The 24,393-nt window shown below is 34.7% G+C and overlaps 1 protein-coding gene across 18 annotated transcripts in view; it reads left to right on the top strand.

Annotated features, from left to right (window-relative positions):
• LOC110580574 (lysine-specific demethylase 6A) overlaps positions 1-24,393 on the top strand; it is a 172,289-nt gene that overhangs the window by 83,886 nt on the left and 64,010 nt on the right. For 8 of the 18 annotated variants that reach the window (XM_044912020.1, XM_044912015.1, XM_044912009.1 and 5 more), the window contains exons 7-13: positions 3,604-3,658; positions 6,757-6,791; positions 14,895-14,988; positions 16,755-16,881; positions 22,963-23,061; positions 23,186-23,405; positions 23,917-24,051. In XM_044912020.1, coding sequence (XP_044767955.1) covers positions 3,604-3,658; positions 6,757-6,791; positions 14,895-14,988; positions 16,755-16,881; positions 22,963-23,061; positions 23,186-23,405; positions 23,917-24,051 — 765 coding nt within the window. The remainder of the gene's footprint in view (positions 1-3,603; positions 3,659-6,756; positions 6,792-14,894; positions 14,989-16,754; positions 16,882-22,962; positions 23,062-23,185; positions 23,406-23,916; positions 24,052-24,393) is intronic. The other 10 variants (XM_044912017.1, XM_044912010.1, XM_044912007.1 and 7 more) reach the window with 5 other exon arrangements.

Raw genomic sequence — 24,393 nt, 5'->3', positions numbered from 1 at the left:
TGGTATAATTGTCTTATTAATAATGTTGCTAAAGTTTTAACAGGGCACCTGGGTGGCTTAGTTGGTTAAGCGTCTGCCTTTGGCTCAGGTAATGATCCTGGGGTCCTGGAATCAAGTCCCACATCAGGCTCCCTGCTTCACTGGGAGTTTGCTTCTCCCTCTGACCCTCCTCCCACGTACTCTCTCAGTCTCTCTCTCTCTCAAATAAATATAAAAATAAATAAATAAATAAATAAGTTTTTTTACAGTGCCTTCACATTGTACATTCTCACCAGCATTACAAGGGTTTCAGAATCTTCACATCTTTGTCAGCACTTCCTTTTTTTCTTTCATTTAAAAGAATTATCAGTCTTCCTTTTTTTAAATGAATTGATAATACATTGGGATTTTATTTAGTATTTCTGTAATGACTAATTTTAAGCAGCTTCTGGTGTTTATTGACCATATGCTTGTTTTTGGAGAAATGTTTATTCAAATCCTTTGCTCTTTTTTTTTTTTTTAATTTTTTTAATTCTTATGTTAATCCCCATACATTACATCATTAGTTTTAGATGAAGTGTTCCATGATTCATTGTTTGTGCATAACACCCAGTGCTCCATGCAGAACGTGCCCTCTTTAATACCCATCACCAGGCTAACCCATCCTCCCACCCCCCTCCCCTCTAGAACCCTGTTTGTTTTTCAGAGTCCATCGTCTCTCATGGTTCGTCTACCCCTCCGATTTCCCCCACTTCATTCTCCTCCTCCCGCTACCTTCTTCTTCTTTTTTTTTTCCTTAACATATATTGCATTATTTGTTTAATCCTTTGCTCATTTTTAAACTGGTTTCTTTGTTTTCCTGTTGAATTATAGGTTTTTATATACTCTGAATATTAATGCCTTATCAGATCCATGATTTGGAAATAGTTTCTCCCAGTCTGTGGGTTTTCTTCTCACTCTAGTGCTAGTCTTTTTTTCATGCACAGAAGATTTTAATTTTCAAGAAGCCCAGTTTGTTTTTCTGTTGTTGTGTATGTCGTAGCAGAGAAATCATTGCCAAAATTAGTGTATATAAAGATTTTCCTTCATGTCTTCTTCTAGCAGTTTTATAGTTTGTTGTTATATTAACATCTCTAATCCATTTTGTGTTAGTTTTTGTGTATAGTGTAAGATAGGGTTCAGCTTAATTATTTTCCATGTAGATGGCCAGTTTCCCAAGCACTGTTTGTATAAAGGTTGGCCTACATACCATGTAGAAGCCTAACAAGCTTGTGTTACCACCCTTAAGTGTTTCTACCTTGGATGCTATTTGCAACTATTCTTTGGTTATAATATCAGATAGAAACCTTTTTTTGCCATTATCTGAGGCTGTTTAAAAAGCATAGTTACGTATTCCAGAGAATTCCATATTAATTCTGCATATAAGATTAGTTTTTAAAACTTGCAGAAGATACTCTGAACTACATGTACAATTTGGTATTTCAGCTTGAAATGTCAATATGTCTCAAAATTTTAAATATACACATTGTAGGTATGAATGGCATTTTTGTAGTTGATATTTTAATAACTTGTCCTTTGGTTACTTAATGATGTTATAATTGATTATTTTAACGTTAAAATTAATGGGTGCTTTGAAATGATATGTATTTTTGTGGGAATACTTTCTAGAATGGTCAAAACAGGCTTTATTTTTCATTTAACTTTAAAAATTCAGGTGCTTCTTGTCTTCTGTTTTTGAGCAGTTTATGTAAGTGATGTTTATCATGACAAGTAATAGATGTCAGAACTTAGTGTTTTTAGTAATGATTAGTTTTTTCATTTTTTTTTTAAAGACAACTTCAAATTCTTTTTTTTTCCTTTAAGATTTTATTTATTTGACAGAGAGAGACACAGTGAAAGACGGAACACAAGCAGGGGGAGTGGGAGAGGGAGAAGCAGGCTTTCCACAGAGCAGGGAGCCCGATGCGGGGCTCGATCCCAGGAACCTGGGATCATGACCTGAGCCGAAGGCAGACGCTTAAAGTCTGAGCCACCCAGGCACCCCAGTTTTTTCATGTTTTAATGTTACCTGTCTACAGATAGATAAGTGAATGACTTGTATATAATTAGTATCTTAAATATTTTTAGACATCCTATAAGTTATATATTATTACATTATGTTATATATTGTTAATTAGTATTAGCAAATGTTACGTATTATCATGTAATATGTTATATATTATGTATTAACTAATTAGCAAATTATTAGTAATACTGGTTTTTGTTTACCTAATTACTAGTTTATTCAGTATATATTAGATATAAATGTGTCTGTAGACAGTTACAATTCTGTTTACATTGTGTGTTACACTTACTTGATAGAATGAGGAGTAGAGCTATACTGTTAGTATTTTAACATTTAATGAATGATTCTCCATATTTTACACACAATTTGTATAGTTTTTAAAAGGATAGATAATCCACAGATGAACATGGGTTTGTTTAAGATTTTATTTATGTACTTATTTGAGAGAGAGAGAACACATGAGCAGGAGGCAGGGTTACAGGGAAAGGGAGAAGCAGGGTCCCTGCTGAGGGAGCCTGACATGGGACTTGATCCCAGGACCCTAGGATCATGACCTGAGCTGAAGGCAGATGCTTAACGGACTGAGCCACCCAGGTGCCCTGAACCTGGATTGTTTGTTACATATGTAGGATTTCATCTTTAAACTGTCTTGAAGGGGTGCCTGGGTGGCTCAGTTGTTAAGCTGGTCTGCCTTCGGCTCAGGTCATGATCCCTGTTGGGCTCCCTGCTCGGTGGGAAGCCTGCTCCTCCCTGTCCCACTCCCTCTGCTTGTGTTCCTACTCTCTCTCTCTGTCTCTGTCTCTGTCAAATAAATAAATAAAAAATCTTTAGAAGAAAAAATAAACTGTCTTGAAATACAGTGAAAAGGAAGAATCTGTGAAAGCATATGTATTTTATTCTTAAAGATAATTCTCGGGTGCCTGGGTGGCTCAGATGGTTAAGCATCTGCCTTTGGCTCAGGTTATGATCCCAGGGTCCTGGGATCGAGTCCCGCATCAGGCTCCCTGCTAGACGGGGAGCCTGCTTCTCCCTCTGCCTCTGCCTCTCTCTCTCTCGCTCTCTGACTCTCATGAATAAATAAATAAAACATTTAAAAAAAAAATAATTCTCATAGAATTTTTTGGTTTCTAAATTTTAAGTTTCATTTTCAAATAAGTTTTTAAAAATCATTTATGTTCTTAAAGATATCATTGGGCTTTTCCGTTTTTATGTAGTGAATTGGAAAGCATAATTCATTAAATGTTTCTGTAACTTAATTTTTTATGTGAATACTGAAATAAGTTTGTGTTTTTTTCCATCTAATAAAAGTAGACACAGGATAAATAAAGTTTTTACCCCCCAAATTCTTCATTTTTAGCTGTCTGATGGAATAAATGACTTGATAACACTTTTCTTTCTATAATAGATTTTAAATCACGGTAATTTTATTTGATTCACTATTGTGTTTTAGGTGCATATCTTTCCATTATTATGTTAGACCTTACAGAGACTAAAATATAAAAGTTGATTTTATGTAAATCTGAATTTAACATATTAATATTTTCACTTTTCTCTCACAGCATTTTCAGTTAGCTTTGATTGACTGTAATCCCTGTACTTTGTCCAGTGTTGAAAGTAAGTATTTCTGAGTATAATAGTTCTTTTGTCTCTTTGCTTAATACATTATCCACGGTATATTTCAAATCATGACTATAAATACCTTTTCAAATCAACTGTATTTTTGTTTCTGTCTTTGAATTATTGAGAATAAGAAATGGAGGAGCACAAGCCTGATTCAAAGACTCTAAGATAGTTGATTTGGGTAGGTGGTGGTTGTTGAAGATAATCAACACGATTACTTCTTTAACAATAGAAATGTCTAGTTTCTAATAGAGCACTGTCACTAGTAATGATTGCTTGTTTTGTGCTAGGTATCACCAATAGTGGTTGTTGCACATTCTACTTAAATGGAAAAATGATTTCTCTTCCTTTTGTTAATATTGTTGAGGATTTGAATATTCTGCAGAACATGACTATGTTTTGAAATTCTTACCTGTGCTTGTAAAATTGGGAAGATCATACGTGTTCAAAGTAAAGTTAAAAAGAACTGAATGGAAAATTTATTTCATTTTGTTAGTAAATCATAAATGTGTAGTTTCTTTAAATAAGTGTATATATTTTTTTAGAAATAGTAAATGGATGTGTACAGTTATTATTTTTGAAAATAATTAGGTGATAGAAAAATCTCATATATGATTTTCTTTTGGAATTATGGTTATTCTAGTAATTCCAAAAATTAGAGTTTGAATTTCAAGACCATTTTTGGCACCATTGTCCAAATTTCAGTGTGAATAATTGAAAACTTCTAGATTAGCAATTTTGTAGTTGTATTTTTATGCTACTCTTTGAAAAAACATTTAGGAATGAAATACCTTATGAAAGATAACACTGTATGTTACGCAGTTGTGAGCCAAAGACATAGGATCTGAGACTGAAATCTGGAGGAAGTTCAGATGGTATTAGGGTGCAAGTTAGCTGATCTTTGCTTCCTTTGCCATTTATTAGATGGGTATGAAGTTTGGGAAATTGAGATAGTGATTTTCCATGTCTTTTTACCTGAAGTGAGATAAGATGAGTAGTAACTGGACTTGACATGGTAAGGAGAGCTATCTTGGGAAAGGGCATCAAGAAAGAAAGAAAATTGGAACATGTGAAATAAAGATGTCAGCATTTAGATAAAATAAAGTGTCTTTACCTATAAAATTTCTCAGCCTGTAAAATAAACATGTAAAATAAAATATCTCTTTACTTACAGAATAAAATAACCTATAAAATAGACTTTGTTCTTGCTGTTGGTTTCTCTTTGTTTTGTTATCTTGTGATAGTATTTTTGTCCTCTCTAGGGAAGATATTTTTATTCTTTGGGGAAGGTGATTAACGTGTGATGTGTAACCCGTTTTTGTACTGAAAAGTTGTTTGGTTTTAGAGTTAACTACATTTTGAGGTAATTTTCCCTTTTATGGAAAGGAATTTATGGATACCTAATGCAGTGTTGTCCAATCTGGATGTAGAGAAGTTACTGGAAAGATGGGGAACTGAGTGTTTTCCAGGCCTTCACAATAGGCTAACTGAATCAGGATTTTTTTTTTTTTTTAAGATTTATTTATTTTAGAAGGAGAGAGAGTGATCAAGGGGAGGAAAGAGTCCTCAAGCAGATTCCCTGCTGTGCGGGGAGCTCCACTCAGGGGCTTGATCCCAGGATGGTGACCTGACCTGAGCCAGTATCAAGAGTAGGACGCTTAACCAACTGAAGCACTTAGGCGCCTCTGAATCAGAATCTGTAAAAGCTAGCCTTAAGAATTTGTAATTTTTTCATGCTTCCTAGAATGAATTTTATCTTTGTGGTTTCAATGAGAAAGTGTGGGGAAGGAGAAGAAAAGGAGATAGAGATACATATTAGTACTTTTCCTCCAGCACATTTCATCACTGCTGTGAGACTTTAATTTAAAAAAAAAAAAATTCACATACATAAATATTCTGCATATAATTTTGAAAGGTTCTCCTACTTAGAATCTAACTAAGCAAGAAGTGAATACACTTTTTCATTAACAAGTGAAAACCATAGGGACGCCTGGGTGGCTCAGTCGTTAGGTGTCTGCCTTTGGCTCAGGTCATGATTCCGAGGTCCTGGGATCGAGCCCCACATCGGGCTCCCTGCTCCACGGGGGCCTGCTTCTCCGTCTCCCACTCCTCCCTGCTTGTGTTCCCTGTCTTGCTGTGTCACTCTCTATCAAATAAATAAATTAAAAAACAAACAAACAAAACAAATGAAAACCATAAAATTCAAAGAGCTAAATTTTAGTTGTAATTTTGTGATTTTATTTTATTGACCATTATGGTATTCACTGAATCATTAATGCTCCAGTGATTCGGAATTGGGCAACAGGAAGAGCTCCAAAAAAAGGGAAGGGCAAATGTTCTGCTTTATTTGATTTTTCAAATGTATTTATTTTATAATCATGCTTTTTAAGTGATTTGACTTTTTTTCTTCTTTAAAGCCACCACCTAATACTGAAAACCTGAAAAGAACTAATTTCCTCTATGTGTTACTTGTATTACACTGATCTATTACTTACAATGAAATACTTTGTGGGGGGACTTACTATAAAGGGACAGCTTTTGTATATTTAGAAAATATATCTTTATTAAATAGTAACTTTACCCCTCATTGGACTCTCTGCTCATCAGGAAGCCAGCTTCTCCCTCTCCCTCCCCCTGCTTGTGTTCCTGCTCTCGCTGTGTCTCTCTGTCAAATAAAATCTTAAAAAAAAAAATAGTAACTTTATTTGTAAGTTGAAAGTTTGTGAATGTTGTGTTATGATATATACATTGAAAAGGTATATTTACTTATTATTGCTCATTTGAGCTTCATATAATAATTAGCGTTGATTTTTAATGTTTCAAATATATGTTAAAGTTTTTCTGGAGTTAAAAAGTAAGTAATTAAAATTACATTTTAATTTAATAATGACTTCCAGCAAGTTTTTTTTTAATATACTTTTGGTTTTTAGCAGATTTATTTGCATGTTATTTAAGTAAACACAAAAGACACACTCCTAAATCAGATTTGTAACCTTTAGTTTTAGCATTTCCTTATATTTTACCATTTTCTTTATTTTTATTATGTTTAATCAACTGTATTGTAATTAATTATTTTCCATGATCCTTTGCAGTTCAATTTCATATTGCCCACTTGTATGAAACCCAGGTATGTGTTTTAACTAAACAAGAACAAAATCTTACAGCAAAATCCTCTCGATGCTTTAAGTGAAATGAATTTTATAAGGCAATTTCATGCTTTAATTGAAATAAATAATCAGTTTGATTTCTCAGTATATACTTCTCCATATATTTAATATAGTCATATATATTTATACTCATTACATGTATCTGCAGTTTTGCTCAGTGAGGTTTGTATTCAATATGTGTACAGTGTTTGTAACTACCTTCAGTTCACTGTAATTTAATAAATTTTCCAAATACTCTGCTTGCTGAATACTAGGAACTGTCCTTTAATTTGATTTGCCTGTAAGCTTAAATCATTTGCATGCTGTGAAATGACTATACTTTGAGAAGTTTTTACCATCCTGGTAATAATGTCTAATTTACTTTTCAAAATGTTTGTGAATTTTTTTTTATTTTTTTATTTAAATTCAATTAATTTATGTATAGAGTATTATTAGTTTCCAAGATAGAGTTCAGTGATTCATCAGTTGTATATAACACCCAGTGCTCATTACGTCACGTGCTCTCTTCAGTGCCCATCGCCTGTTTACCCCAGCCTCCCTCCAGCAACACTAGTTTGTTTCCTATGATTAAGAGTTTCGTATGGTTTGTGTCCCTCTCTGATTTCGTCTTGTTTTATTTTTCCCCTCCATTCCCCTGTGCTTCTCTGTTTTGTTTCTTAAATTCCACATATGAGTGAAATCATAATGATAATTGTCTTTCTCTGATTGACTTATTTCGCTTAGCATAATACCTTCTAGTTCCATACAAGATGTTTCAGATGACAAAATTTTGTGAATTTTTTTGTTTCTTTGTTTGTTTTTACGGCTGAGTGATACTCTATTGTATATGTATGCCACATCGTTATCCATTCATGTCGATGGGCATCTAGGCTCTTTCCATAGTTTGGCTATTGTTGACATTGCTGCTATAAACGTTGGGGTGCACATGCCCCTTTGGATCACCACATTGTATCTTTGGGGTAAATACCCAGTAGTGCAATTGCTGCGTCAATGGGGTAGCTCTATTTTCAATGATTTGAGGAACCTCCATACTGTTTTCCAGAGTAGCTGTACCAGTTTGCATTGACACCAACAGTGTGGAATGGTTCCCCTTTCTCTACATCCTTGCCAACATCTGTTGTTTTCTGACTTGTTAATTTTGTTTGTGGATGTTTATAATAAGACATTGTCTTAGAGTTTCCTGTTTTTCTGTAATAGTGAAATACCTTTTAAACATTATTATTAGGCCACTTATGGTTGGCATACCTTTCTTTGTAATCTTGTAAATGATATAAATAGAGTACTGCATAGTTTTTGCCTTTTCCAGAATGGCAGATTTGGAAGCATATTGTGTGTAGTCTTTTCAAAAGTGGCTTCTTTCGTTTAATGTGCATTTAAGTTTCCTTTATTTCTTCATGGGCTTGATAGCTCACTTCTCTTTAGCTCTGAATAATATTTTATTGTTTGGATGGACCACAGTTTATTAATACATTCACCCCATGAAGGATATCAAAGTGTGGCAATTATGAATGAAGCTGTCAAAAGCACTTGGCTTTTCATAAATGCCCCTTATCAGTTTGTGGTAGTTCCCCTCTATTCCTAATTCTTTTAGTGGTTTTATCATGGAAAGATACTGAATTTTGTGAAATGGTTTTAAATTTTGTCAGAAGGTGTTGAATTTTTAAATTTTTTATTTGCATCAATAGAGCTAACCATATATTCCCTTATAGTTCTTTCCTTTACCTAGTCTCTGGTAACCGCCATTCTACCTTTATATCTTTGAGTTTGTATATTTCTAGATACTGCTTGCAAATAGAATCATGCTGAATTTGTCCTTTTGTGTCTTGCTTTTTTGACTTACATTACCTTCAGGGTTATCCGTGTCTAGCATGTATCAGAACTTAATTAATATTTATGACAGAATAATATATTTTGTTTCCATTCCTTAGTGGGTGAACACTGGGCTTCTACATTGAGGCAGTTGTAAGTAATGCTACTATAAACATTGGAGTACAAATAGCTGAGACACTGTTTTCAGTGCTTCTGGGTATATATCTGCTAGAATTGCTGGGTCATATGGTAATATTATGTTTAATTTTTTTGAGAAGCCACAGTGATTACATCATTTTACACAAACAGCATATAGCATTACACAGGGTTCATATTTTTCCACATCTTGCTTGGTTATTTTCTGTATTTTTACCTGCATAAGTGTTTTGAAATTATATTTTATTGTAACACTGATTTGCATTTTCTTGTTAACTAGTGGTTTTGATGGTTATTTCATGTGCTTATTGGGTATGTGCATATCTTTTTGGAGAAATGTTTATTCGAGTCCTCTGGTCATTTGTGATTGCGTTGTTTGATTTTTTGTTGCTGTTGACTTGTTAGGAGTTCTTTATCTCCCCTGAACATTGATCCATTATGAGATACGTTATTTGCAAATATTTTCTCCCATTCTGTGTATTTTTGATTACTTCCAGGATTTGCACTATCTTCATAGTACCTTTTCATGTATAAAAGTTTTAATTTTTTTTATGAAGTGCAGTTATCAATGTTGTTGCCTATGGTGTTTGTGTGTGTGTGTGTATACACACATATATATAAATGTAAAATCCAAAGTCGTGAAGACTTTCCATTTTGTTTTCTTTTAGGAGTTTATAATTCTACCTCTTACATATAGGACTTGCATTCATTTTTGGTTTTTCTTTTCCCTCCTTCCTTTTTTTTTTCAGAGAGCATGAGAGCAAGCATAACTAGGGGAGGTGTTGGAGGGAGGGAGAGGAAGAGAGAATCTTAAGCAGACTCCATACTCAGTGCAGAGCCCAACTTGGGCCTGAGATCATGACCTGGGCTAAAATCAAGAGTCAGACACTTAACCAGCTGAGGCACCCAGGTGCCCCATATTTAGTTTATTTTTCTAAGGTGTAAGAGAAGGATCCAACTTACTCATTTCCATGTGGATATTGCGTTCTCCCAGGACAATTTGTTGAAAAAACTGTCCTTTCTTCATTGAATGGTCTTGGCATCCTCGGAGAGAATCAGTTGACCTGATTGTGAGTGTATTTCTAGAGTGTCAAGTCTCTTCCATTTGTCTGTCCATGTGTGTGCATTATTATTCTAGTATCATACTATTTTAATTATTATATTTTTGTCATAATGAAGGAAAAAGATAAAGATACAGGAATTTATGAAAGAAACAAGTTTTTAACTGATGTGTAAGTCTTCCAATTTTTGTTTGTTTTTCCAAGGTAGTTTGACTTTGAGGTCCTTTGAAATTCTATATGGTTTTAGGATGTATTTTAAAAAAATAAAATAAAATAAATTCTTTAGTAAGTGCTGTGGGCTTTTGTTAGGGATTGCAGCGAATCTGTAAATTGCTTTATGTCGTGTTGTCATTTTAATATTAATAACTTCAAACTGTGAATACAGTATTTCTTTCCATTTATGTCTAGTTACTTTAACAGTTTGGCAGTTTTATTTGCAGTTTATTGTGTTAAAAACACTTACCATGAGGGGGCGCCTGGGTGGCTCAGTTGGTTAAGCGACTGCCTTCGGCTCAGGTCATGATCCTGGAGTCCCGGGATCGAGTCCCACATCGGGCTCCCTGCTCAGCAGGGAGTCTGCTTCTCCCTCTGACCCTCCTCCCTCTCATGCTCTCTGTCTCTCATTCTCTCTGTCTCAAATAAATAAATAAAATCTTAAAAAAAAAAAAACACTTTAACATGAGATTTACCCTCTTAATATTTGGAGTGTACGGTGCAGTATTGTTGATGTGCACTGTTATACATTAGATCTAACACCTAGAGCATATTTAATTTTCTAAACTACATCATCTTTCCCATTGATAAGAAATTCCCCATTACCACTTTCTTTCAGCCCCTGTCAATCATTATTCCATGTTTTGAGTCTATGAATTTGACTGTTTTGTATACCTAATATAAGTATAATCATGCAGTATTTGTCTATGACTGGTTTATCTCACTTAGCGTAATGTCTTACGTAAAATACTTAGTAAACTTGAGATGAGAGATTTGTATACTGAAAAGTACAAAACATTGATATAAGAAGATTAGCAGATAGAAAAATATCCCATGTTTATTGTTGGGAAACTTAATATTATTAAATTGTTTGTACACATGGTTTTCTCTCTCCTCTGTGGGTTTTTGTTAATGAATTCAAAATTGATTTACAGATTACCTGCAATATCTATGAAAATCCCAATAGAATTTTTTCTAGATACAGGAAGAATGATTTTCTAATTCCAGTAGAACTTAAATAGATCACAAATAGATAAGTCTGAGAAAGAACAAAGCTGAAAATATTGTAAATCTTGATTTCAAATACAGAGCACTGAAAACAATATGTACTAGTATAAAGACAGATGTAGATAAACCCCTGGAGTAGAATAGAGAGCCAAGAGGTAACAGCCCTGGGTAAATCCAGAGGTCAGTGGATGTTTGACAGAAGTGCCAAGAATAGGGGTGCCTGGGTGGCTCAATCGTTAAGTGTCTGCCTTCGGCTCAGGTCATGATCCCGGAGTCCTGGGATCAAGTACCATGTTGGGCTCCCTGCTCCGCGGGAAGACTGCTTCTCCTTCTCCCACTCCCCCTGCTTGTGTTCCCTCTTTCATTGTGTCTCCCTCTGTCAAATAAATAAAATCTTTAAAAAAAAAGTGCCAAGAATACACAATGAAGAGAGAATTGGGTCTTCAACAATTGGTGTTAGGACAACTAAATATCCGTATGTAGAAGACTGAAATTAAATCCCTATCTTTCACGCAGACATCAACCCAAAGTGCTTTAAAGATTTAAAAAGAAGGTAGAACTAAAGCTGTAGAACTCTCAGAAGAATACTTCTGAGAGCTTCATGATACTGCTCTTGCCAGTGATTTTGTGCATATGACACCAAAAGCACAGGTAACAAAATAAAAATCAATAGTTAGGACCACATCAAATTAAAAGGCTTCTTCGTGGGCTGCCTGGGTGGCTCAGTCTTCAGCACCTGACTGTTGAGTTTGGCTTAGGTCATGATATCAGGATTGTGAGATTGAGCTGGCTTTGGGCTCTGTAGTGGTGCGGAGGGTGGTCTGTTTGAAATTCTTGCCCTCTGCCCCTTCCCTGCTTGCGTGTGCATGTGTGCATTCTTCTCTCTCAAATAAATAAATCTTTTTATTTATTTATTATTTATTTTATTATTTATTTTTATTTATTTATTTATTTAAAAGATTTTATTTATTTATTTGACAGAGAGAGACAGCGAGCGAGGGAACACAAGCAGGGGGAGTGGGAGAGGGAGAAGCAGGCTTCCTGCTGTGAAAGGAGCCAGATGTGGGACTCAGTCCCAGGATCCCGGGATCATGACCTGAGCTGAAGGCAGACACTTAACCATCTGAGCCACACAGGTGCCCCTAAATAAATCGTTTTAAAAAAATGCTTCTACACAGCCAAAGAAACAATCCACAGAGTGATAAGACAGGTAACAGAATGGGAGAAAATATTTGCAAACCACTTAATATAATAAGGAATTAAAGATTTTTTCTTTTAAGGATTTTATTTATTTATTTGACACAGACAGCGAGAGAGGGAACACAAGCAGGGGGAGTGGGAAAGGGAGAAGCAGGCTTCCCGCTGAGCAGGGAGCCCGAGGTGGGGCTCGATCCCAGGACCCTGGGATCATGACCTGAACCAAAGGCAGTCGCTTAACCAACTGAGCCACCCAGGTGCCCCAATAAGGGATTAATCTTGCAAATATATAAAGAATAACTGTAACTCAACAGCAGAAAGATATAATAACTGGATTTCAAAATGGGTTAGGTCTTTGCATAGAAATTTCTCTGAGGAAGACTTCAAGATGGCCAACTTGTATATGAAACAGTGCTTAATGTCACTAATCATCATGGAAATTTAAATCAAAACCACCATGAGGTATCACTTAAATGTATCTAGACAGCTATAATAAAAAAACAAAAGTTAGCAAATGTTGGCAAGGATGTAGAGTAATTAGAACCCTGGTGTGCTGGGGTGCTTGGGTGGCTCAGTCGTTAAGCATCTGCCTTCGGCTCAGGTCATGATCCCAGGGTCCTGGGATGGAGCACTGCATCGGGCTCCCTTCTCGGCGGGAAGCCTGCTTCTCCCTCTCCCAGTCCCCTGCTTGTGTTCCCTCTCTTGCTGTGTCTCTCTCTGTCAAATAAATAAATAAAATCTTTAAAAAAATAAAAAAAGAGGGCGCCTGGGTGGCTCAGTTGGTTAAGCGACTGCCTTCGGCTCAGGTCATGATCCTGGAGTCCCGGGATCGAGTCCCGCATCGGGCTACCTGCTCAGCAGGGAGTCTGCTTCTCCCTCTCCCGCTTCCCCCTCTTGTGCTCTTTCTCTCTCTCACTCTCTCTCTCAAATAAATAAATAATATCTTAAAAATAATAATAATAATAAAATAAATAAATAAATAAATAAAGAACCCTGGTATGCTGTTGGTGGATGGGAAAAATGGTGCAGATACTATAAAAATCAGTATGTAAGCAAAAAATTAAAACTTAGAAGTACCATAGGATCCGTAATCTCACTTCTGAGTATTTATCCAAAAGATCAAGATTTCAAAGAGATGTTAGCAATCCTGTGTTCATTGCAGCACTATTCATAATAGTCAAGATGGGGAACAGCTATTGACAGCTGAATGGATAATATTCTTTGACAGATAAATGGAAAAAAAATATTTTATACAAGTCTTTTATATTTTTGGTAAATTTATTTGAAATATTTTTTTCTGCTCTTTTAAGTAGAATTGTTTTCTGAATTTCAGTTTTGGATTATTCTTTACCTGGTGCAAAATATACAGCTGATATTTGATTAATTCTGTATCCTGTAACTGATAAACTTGACTTTGGTTATATGTAGGGAAGTGTTTATCCTTACATGTATGGACATCTTTGTGGACGTGGAGTTGGTGTCTTTTTAAATTGTCATGTGTTTATATATCTGTACATACACATATAATAGAAATACTAAGTTTTTTTCTTTCCTGAGATTATTGTTTTTGGTCACATTTGGTTAGCGAAAAAACTCAAAATTATTAGCTCCAACGTATACTTTTATTTGAATTAATTATGTTGCTCTGCTCATTTAATACAAATATCCTTGAAATGACATTTTTATTCTTTTGTTATTATAAAAGTGACTAATTGCTTTTCCAAGTACGTTAAAAAGATAATGCTTTAACTGATGAATCTCTGAACTCTGTGTCTGAAACTAATATACATTATATGTTAATTAATTGAATTTAAATTTTTAAAAAAGGTAATGCTTTGAAGTTTTCTCTTTTTCCTGTTATGAAGGAGTTGTATTAAACATTAACACAGCAATAATAATAGGTTGTAGTCTTATTAGTACTTTTTGGGGAGAACTGTGAGCAGTGGACTCACTTAGAAATTTGCCTATACCTTAAATGTCATGAACATTGTTTGGATCATAACTGTGGTACAAGGGTTAGGTCTTTAATAACGTATTTCTGTATAAGTATTTTTCAACAGTATTTTCTACAAGAGACATGTATTTTTGTAAGGTTAAAATATTACCTACTTTCCTCTTGTTTTAGACTTTGTAAAACACAGAAGCACTTAAATCTATTTGCTTCCTACATTGTATCTTTGAAAGTCTTCTCAGTTATACATTTGCTAGTATAATACTTGTACAGCTTTGTGAATGTTATTATAATGTATAAGGTTGAAGTTACTTTATTTGTAACTTTTGGGATATAGCATGTTTCTTATATATCATATTTTGTTGCCACCCTATTATATTGAAGGTTAATTTTACCAACTGTTAGTTATTCTGCAGCAGAGCTGTCCAGGGTTGAAGAAGCAATCCATTAATAATTTACTTTGTACATTCAATTATTTTTTTCATTGTAGAAACTTTATATTATCTAAATACATATACTACTAACTCTTTATAGTGTACGTTTTAGTGTTCTTACTATTTCATTACTTGTAAAGTTAATTAAATCATGTCATCAGTTCCTTATTAAAATCTTTATTTTTATTTAAAGATTTATCCTTTTATTTTTCTTTGACTTCTTTTCTACTTTAGAGGAAATACCATTCTGCAAAAGAAGCCTATGAACAACTGTTACAGACAGAAAACCTACCTGCACAAGTAAAAGCAATTGTTTTACAACAGTTAGGTATATAAAAAATTTATTTTCTAATATAGATTGCATTAATTACAAATTATGGGGTGGTTGGTGGGTGCAGTTGGAACTCTTCTGCCTTAACAGTCACTTTTTATTTGAAATTATGTGTTAAGATTAATGATAACGTGTATTATTTTAAGATTTCATTTAAAATACTTTATATTGTAAATGTTTCTCTGTAATATTATTCCTTTTCTTCTTTTGTCCAGAATTGATTTATATCCACCATCTAACACAGTCCATCTCAAAAAAATCCATCTAACTACATTGCTTCAATGGAACTAGTCCTTTTAAACTCAATATTATCCTCTTGTACTTGATCCTGGAGTAAGTTTGAGTATATCCATGTGCATAGCACTTTATGAAGTTAATTAAATTGACATCTTGCACACAGCTACTAAGTGGCTGTTGAGCTTCTTTTCACAGGCTCATTTACAACATGAATTAGTGGATCTATTGCACCCAAAAATTACAGAATATTTCACTCTGTATGTTCTACAGCATTTCTTAAAATTTTATGGTTTTTCATAAGAAAATCTAATGTTTAATGTAAAGTTAATATTGTTCTTTCTTAGAGGATACTAGGGAATATTCCCTAGTAATTCATATTGTTAAGTTATTCATCATTTCTATATATTTTGGTTGGGGTTTGTATTTCTTTTCACTGTTTCTATTTGGTTTTGAGCAAATAATTCTAAATTTTAATGAAGTTTGTTGATAATATGTAGGTCTTTTTTTTTTTTTTTAAGATTTTATTTATTTATTTGAGAGAGAGAGTGATATAGAGAGAGCATGAGAGGGGGGAGGGTCAGAGGGAGAAGCAGACTCCCCGCCGAGCAGGGAGCCTGATGCGGGACTCAATCCTGGGACTCCAGGATCATGACCTGAGCCGAAGGCAGTCGCTTAACCAACTGAGCCACCCAGGCGCCCGATATGTAGGTCTTTATAATGTCATTATATCATTTTATGTATGTCAAAAACAGTCAAGCATAGTTTTACCTTAGTGGTATTTTTGCAAAGGTAATTTTATACACTTCAATTGACTCACAACTGAAACACTGGTTTCTGTTTGTCTTAAGTGTAAATTTAACATATTTTATCATGTTCCAGTTTTTCCATTGTCTCTGTACCTGTAATTCCAAACCTGTTTATTAAACAGGCACTCTGTACTGCTCTTACTGCTCTTTAAAACTGTTTTTCGTTTGTTTTCCATAAGCCTTGGAGAGTTTTTATTGTTTTTGTTCTTGGTCAAATATTATATTCAGCATGTTAATGAAAATAACCAGTATCAATAAGGTATAGAGCCTTCTGTAAGGTTTTTAAAAATTACTTATCTGATTATCTTTTTGATTAAGGTTTTATTCCTTAGAAATCAACATTAGCTTGCTAGTTGTTTTAACCTTCAAAGGAAAAGTAAATTAATCATTTTTGTATTTTTGGTTTAGAGGTTGCAATTTTTTTCGGTTAAATTTGGAAAAGGAAAATCCATGGCTGCTAATTTAATAAGTGTCAGTACATTGCCCAAAATAATTTAAATTTCTCTCAGTTCTTTCAGAGCCCTCAATAGCATTGATTGTACCTTTTTGGGTGAGGTAGACTTTCCTATAGGTATCTCTGGTAGTTTTAAATTTGGGGGAAGTTTGAAACAAAATGAGTAAATATATGGAGAGGATATTTTATTTATGTTCTTTGTGATATTCTTAATGGTGGAAAAATGGTTGAATCATGGGTAAATGCTTATAATTTTTTAATTATAGGATGGATGCATCATAATGTGGATCTGCTGGGAGACAAAGCCACCAAGGAAAGCTACGCGATTCAGTATCTCCAAAAGTCTTTGGAGGCAGATCCTAATTCTGGCCAGTCTTGGTATTTCCTTGGGAGGTGAGACCAGTCACTTGGATTATGCTACATAGAGTTAATTTATAGTCTAAAATGCTAGTTTATACAATATCTGCTTTTTATTATAAATACATGATAACAGGTTTGTGATAGGTAAAACTGGATTACTCTATATTTGGTGCTTTTAATGAGAAATTTTTATTTTTATTTTTTTTTTTTATTTTTTTTATTTATTTTTTTTTTTTTTAAAGATTTTATTTATTCATTTGAGACAGAGAGAATGAGAGAGAGAGAGCACATGAGAGGGGGGAGGGTCAGAGGCAGAAGCAGGCTCCCTGCCGAGCAGGGAGCCCGATGCGGGACTCGATCCAGGGACTCCAGGATCATGACCTGAGCCGAAGGTAGTCGCTTAACCAACTGAGCCACCCAGGCGCCCGAGAAATTTTTATTTTCCTAATCAGTTATTATTTTTACCTTGTCTTCATGGTACTTACATTATTGCTAGTTTTTGAAGTACTGAATAGTTTTCAAGAGACACCAGGTATTAGTTACTAATACTGTTTCAGTTCAGTATTTAAACTTGTTCCTTCTGTAATTTCTATCATTTTTAATGTATTTATTTAACAGAATTCACTTTTATTCTCACTGATGACCTATGGTAAAGTTCATTTGAATAGTTTGAAATCTCACTTTTCATTTCACATAAATGAAAATATTAGATCTGTTAGGTTCGTTTTTTCAAAGTTATAAACTTAATTGTCTTACTTTGATTTAATTGTAAATTTCACTTTCCTCTCTCTCTCTCTCTCTTTTTTTTTTTTTTTTTTTTAAGATTTCATTTATTGCGCACTTGGGTGGCTTAGTTGGTTAAGCATCTGTCTTTGGCTCAGGTCATGATCCCAGAGTCCTGGGATCGAGCCTGATGTTCTCCCTCTCTCTCTGCCTCCTTCTCCCTCTTCCTGCTGTTCCTCTTGCTTGTGCTTTCTCTCTGTCAAATAAATAAAGAAAATCTTTTTAAAATAAAAAGATTTTATTTATTTAAGGGAACGAGTGAGCGCAGGAGTGATGGGGAGGGGCAGAGGGAAAGGGAGGAGGCTGCTGAGGAGGGATCCTGATGTGGAGCTCAATCCTAGGTTTTCAGATCATGAACTGAGCTGAAGGCAGAAGCTTAACCAACTGTGCCATCCAGGCGGCCCTCATCTGATTCTTTTTTACAAGGAATACTTTATTTTGAGAAACTTTGTCATGCAGTCTAATTCAAATTCAGTTTTTGTGTCAACTTTAGTTTTTGTATAATGAATAATTTTAAAATTAATGTATAATTTTTTTATTTGGTAAAATATATTTGAGGGAGATTATTGTTAGGTTAGTTATTTTAAAATTTTTCATTATCTATTAATTGTGTATAATAACAGTTAACTGATTAGTTAACTACTTTTATTAAACTTTTTTCTAGTCTCCCCTGGACTTACAGAAGAGTCTAGTTTGAGTTTGTAATATAGAACTTGTAAATCCAAACTTAGTCTCTCTCATCCACTAAAATTCTCAGGAAGAAGCTGAATCTTTTCTCTCTCCATTGCCTAGTATTGTATATTGAACAAAATGTCTATTTAATAAATAAGTGAACTAACTAGAATTCGGATTTGGAGCTAAGTTCTTATAGTTAGCTTCACATAATGAGTATAAGAGAGGATTATTACTAGAAAAAGGGAGAGCTGTAAAATTTGACGTCTAATTGTTTTATGGATTAGTACTCTTACTCCTATAAATTCTAGGAGTATGAATACTTTTTGATACAAGATAAGAATTTGTAGCATAATATGCACTGTGCATACCTATTTAATATAAGGAATTATTATTCTTTAATTACAGACAAATATAAACAGTTTATAATGAAATATGTTTAAAACTAGCACTTAGGGGCGCCTGAGTGGCTCAGTTGTTAAGTGTCTGCCTTCGGCTCAGGTCATGATCCCAGAGTCCTGGGATCAAGCCCTGCGTCTGGCTCCCTGCTCCGTGGGAAGCCTGCTTCTCCCTCTCCCACTCCCCTTGCTTGAGATCGCTCTCTCGCTATGTCTCTCTGTCAAATAAATAAATAAAATATTTGAAAATAAAGAAATAAATAAAACTAGCACTTAAATAATGATGTACGTTTCCATCTCTTTGAGAATGGTATTCCACAGAGGGCTTTACCCATAGATATCTGATTTTTAAACATTGTCATGGGCTTTATTTTTAACTTTTTGGATAAAATTAGCTCAATGTACAGAACATTTTCTTGACTTCTGAAATAAATGATATTAATCTTTTTTGGGCTCAGAATTATCATTTTAGATAGTAATTATTTTTTATCTGTTAATTTTTTCCTATGATTTCTATGATTTTGCTTCTCTTGCTCTCAGCTACTGTCTACTTAATGTATTACTTTTAATTGGCTTTATTGCTACAGAAAAATAAGTTTGTGAAAATTTATATTTTAAAATTCATTAAAGCTCTGAAAGAGGATCTTATTGTTAGTAAAATTTATAGGGATTTGATGACACTAATATTTCAGAGACTTTTATTTGTTAACCTCTGTATTCAAGGCTGTGTTGCATATTGTTGCTTGTTGCTTGGCAAATGTATATAAAAGTGAGATGGTGGGGCCTGCATGGATCTTTTGGTTAAGTGTCTGCCTTTTCCGCCTCTGGTCATGATTCTGGGATACAGGGATCTAGCCCTGCATCAGACTCCCTGCTCAGCAGGGAGCCTGCCTCTCCCTCTTCCTCTGTAGCTCTCCATGCTTGTGCACTCTTTCTCTCTCTCTCTCTCTCAAGTAAATAAAAATACCACCTAAAGAAAAAACAAAGTGAGATGGTGATGTGGTACTACAGTTATACTCACGCTGGTAAAAGGCTCTGTTAACAGTCTCCCACAGTAATAGAACTGTTTAAGAGTTGGGAGTGATGAGACAGCCAGCTTTGTTCATCCTCTCATTTTACACAGGGGGGAAGTCCAGAGAAGTAAACTGGTTTCCTTAAGGCTAGTAAATGTCACAGAGAGCTGGAACTCAAGTTTACTTGGTGCTGCTTATATTAGAGGTCAGCCTACCTTAATGGAACCTAAATAAGTTGTATTAGGAGGAACAGTTCTTGGTGATTGGACTCAGACTTTAATACTTGGGCACATTGTTGACATTCTCTTTTGACTTTGAAAAATGGAATGTGAAAATGCAGGTTTCAGAAATTACTTATTTCTTCTGGCATTTAGGTGAATGTGTCATATAATCTGAAATTTGGTTTTGTTTAAAAATACATATATATTTTTCTGGGTGCCTGGGTGGCTCAGTCATTAAGCGTCTGCCTTCAGCTCAGGGTCATGATCCCAGGGTCCTGGGATCGAGTTTCGCATCAAGCTCCCTGCTCTGCAGGAAGCCTGCTTCTCCTTCTCCCACTCCCCCTGCTTGTGTTCCCTCTCTCACTGTGTCTCTGTCAAATAAATAAAATCTATAAAAATAAATAAATATTTTTCTGATGTCTGTCCCTGTTTCCAGTTACTGCTAACTCTCTTGTTACTTCTCCAACACAGGTTCTATGCGCTCTCTAACATTGCTTTTTCTGTTTCTTTTACTGGTTTTTCTTCTCCTTCTCAACCCACAAGTTTGGTTTATTTTTCCCTCACTTCTTCTGTGTATCCTGTGTTCTTAAGCCTCTCTTTCTTTTCTTTTCTTTTTTTTTTTTTTAAAGATTTTATTTATTTATTTGACAGAGACACAGCGAGAGAGGAAACACAAGCAGGGGGAGTGGGAGAGGGAGAAGCAGGCTTCCCGTGGAGCAGGGAGCCTGATGCGGGGCTCGATCCCAGAACCCTGGGATCATGACCTGAGCCGAAGGCAGACACTTAACAGCTGAGCCACCCAGGCGCCCCGAGCCTCTCTTTCTTATGGGTGAATTGCAGATTAAGATTTGTAACTTTTAAGGTTCTGAACTTGTTTCATATCCACTTCTGTTTCCTGAACACCAAAACATCTTTTAAAAGCTCATTTATTGGGGCACTTGGGTGGCTCACTTGGTTAAGCATCTGCCCTTGGCTCAGGTCATGATCCCCATATCAGGCTCCTGGCTCAGTGGGGAGCCTGCTTGTGCCTCTGCCCCCTGCTCATGCTCTCTCTCTCCCTCCCTATCTCTCTCAAATAAACAAAAAATCTTTTTAAAATGTAAATAAAAGGTCATTTATCATGTTCTTTCTCAAACCAGCTACTTTATTCTTTTTCACAATAACTTACCTTTTTACATTGAGTAAATTTTACAAACAGTTATATTTCCTTTAGTATATACTGAAGTCACGGAGTCTTTATCAGTCATTTGGTGTTATTCTTTTTACACAGTTTTCATTACTTCCACTGTAATTCTGGCTCACCTGTGTGTACCAGCCCTATGGTTTTTTTGTCCCAAATTTATTTTCATTGTCTCTAATTTTTTAGTTTACACATTGTTAGAAGATTAATGTTTCTGTGAAGTGTTTTTGTCATGACCCTTCCCTTTTTAGAAAGACAAATTCAAGTTAATCACAGTTGGATTTAAATTTTCCATTTGTAGACTGAGTAACTTTTTTTGTTGTTGTTTTTTTGTTTTTTTTAAAAATTTTATTTATTTATTTGACAGAGAGAGACATAGCGAGAGCAGGAACACAAGCAGGGGGAGTGGGAGAGGGAGAAGCAGGCTTCCCGCAGAGCAGGGAGCCCGATGTGGGACTCGATCCCAGGACCCTGGGATCATGACCTGAGCCGAAGGCAGACGCTTAACGACTGAGCCACCCAGGCGCCCCATGAGTAACTTTTGTTTATATGAAATGACTTCTGTCATCTTTTCTACTGTAATCTGTGGTTCCCAACCATTTGGATTACATGAATTAGTAAAATTTGGATCAGTAAAAGCAGTGCTCAACTTAGAGTGGCTGTACAATTAAAGGTATTAAAACATTTCTTGCTCTTTTGTATCCTCCAATGCCATAAGTAGTAAAATTATACAAAGTTCCATGGAAACACATTAAAATAATTTCTGTGTCTCAAGAAAACAAATTTAAAAACAAAACTACTTCTTGGCTGTGATTTCTGTAGTAAAGGTTTCCTTTTCTAATAGCTAACTTATAGGACAGTCTTTCTTTAATTCATTTTATGTAAGTTTTGTGTTTTTTTGTTTTTGTTTTGTTTTGGTTAGTTGGTTGATAAAGTCAGCATATACTGTCCTTTGCTTTTAATATTTCTTAATATAACTGGTTTTTTAAAAATAGGATTAAAATGTAAGTTATTTAAAAATAGGAGTGCCTAGGTGGCTAAATCAGTTTAAGCGTCTGATTCCTGATTTCAGCTCAGGGTCATGAGTTCAAGCCCCGCTTAATTTATTTAAAAAAATAAATAAAATAGGGGCGCCTGGGTGGCTCAGTTGGTTAAGCAACTGCCTTGGCTCAGGTCATGATCCTGGAGTCCCGGGATCGAGTCCCGCATCGGGCTCCCTCTGACCCTCCCCCTCTCATGCTCTCTCTCTATCTCATTCTCTCTCTCAAATAAAAAAATAAAATCTTTTTAAAAATAAATAAATAAATAAAATACCTATTAAATTGGATATTTAAGATGGTTTATGCTCTTTTTCACGTTCAGTTTGTTAGGAACTGTATCTCACTTTTGAAATTTTCATGAATTAAGGAATGTTTGTTCTGAGTATTGTAAGTTTTTAAAGAAAAATGCAGCTTATTATCATTTAGTTTTTTTTGTTTTATACCTTTATTCCTGGTCTAGAGGAAACCTGAATACAAACTGCATATAAATTGAGACCTGTGTGCTTAATCCTACCAAGTCCTACCAAATTTGGTAATAATTTCAGTAGACTTCATTAATATAACATGTGTTAACACTTAAGAGAGAGAAAGTTCATTTAACAGCAAATTACAAGATTATGTATTTTTGTATATGTAAGCATGTATGCACACATATAGATATAGTAGCTTTTTAGGTTTTTTTTTTCTATATACATTATTTTGGCAAATAAATATAGTTAACTTAAATATTAATGGAATACTTTATATATATGTATACTTGTACCTGTTTCTTTATACCCATACACATAATTCTTTCCTCCCTTTCAGGTGTTATTCAAGTATTGGGAAAGTTCAGGATGCCTTTATATCATACAGGCAATCTATTGATAAATCAGAGGCAAGTGCAGATACATGGTGTTCAATAGGGTAAGCCTTCTTTATATTGAATTAATAGTATTTTCATAGATACACAAGTTCATATCACCACATGTAATATACTGTGTATTACTATTATACTCTGTTTCAGACAACTTATTCTTTCTCTTTTTAGTGTGCTCTATCAGCAGCAAAATCAACCTATGGATGCTTTACAGGCTTATATTTGTGCTGTACAATTGGATCATGGGCATGCAGCAGCCTGGATGGACTTAGGCACTCTCTATGAATCCTGCAGCCAACCTCAGGATGCCATTAAATGCTATTTAAATGCAACTAGAAGCAAAAGTTGTAATAATAGCTCTACACTTGCCGGAAGAATTAAATTTTTACAGGTAAAAAATTGAAATTTTATTTTAAAAAACTTTCCCATAATGATAACTGTCATGAGGAGGGTGGCTTTTGTTTTCATGTCAGTAACTTTTTTCATAATTTTTAATATTTTGTGGTATTTTACTTTTCATTTAAAGTAAAAGATGCAGTATTTACAGTGTTCTTTTGCACATTTACTTTGTTGATACACATTAATTTGCATGATTTTTTGTGTGCTGTATCTACATTTTTAAGTTATAGCATTTTAGAGAAAAGAACACAAACATTCTTTTCCACTCTTGATTGAAATTCATGAGATCTGTGAGGTTTCTGAAAAAGAGAAAATAGCTTTGTTTTGACTCACACGAGTATATTCTAGTTGCCCTCTTTATATGCAGCATATATTAAACCCCCCAAATTTAGACTCTATTTTCTTTAAGAAATAAATACCTGTAACATTGAGGAAGATTTAGTGGACTTGCTCTTACTCAAATAGGCCTGTGTTAAATTTGCTTTTTACATAATTTTTCCTAGGCTCAGTTGTGTAACCTTCCACAAGGTAGTCTACAGAATAAAACTAAATTACTTCCTAGTATTGAGGAGGCGTGGAGCCTACCAATACCTGCAGAGCTTACCTCCAGGCAGGGTGCCATGAACACAGCACAGCAGGTGAGAAGTTGGGTTATCTTCTGTAGGTGCCCAGCTTTAAGGGTTCTTTCCAATCTGTAGTGATCAAACTTACATTACTAAGTACAGGATTGGCTTTTTTTTTTTTTTTTAATAAAAGTCTTCAAATTTAATTGCAAGGGATTTTAGATCAAAATAAAACTTCTTTGGGGCACTTGGCTGGCTCAGTCAGAAGAGCATGCGACTTTTGATCTTGGGTCCATGAGTTCCAGCCCCACATTGGGTGCAGAGATGACTAAAAAAATAAATTTTATAAAGTAAAAATAAAATTTCCTCTGAAATGGGAAGAAACTTGGGGTACCAATTTCAAAACTTGTATATGTT

This window comes from Neomonachus schauinslandi, chromosome Y (assembly GCF_002201575.2).
Source record: "Neomonachus schauinslandi chromosome Y, ASM220157v2, whole genome shotgun sequence".
NCBI lineage: Eukaryota > Metazoa > Chordata > Mammalia > Carnivora > Phocidae > Neomonachus > Neomonachus schauinslandi.
This window is presented reverse-complemented; position numbering and strand designations above follow the sequence as displayed.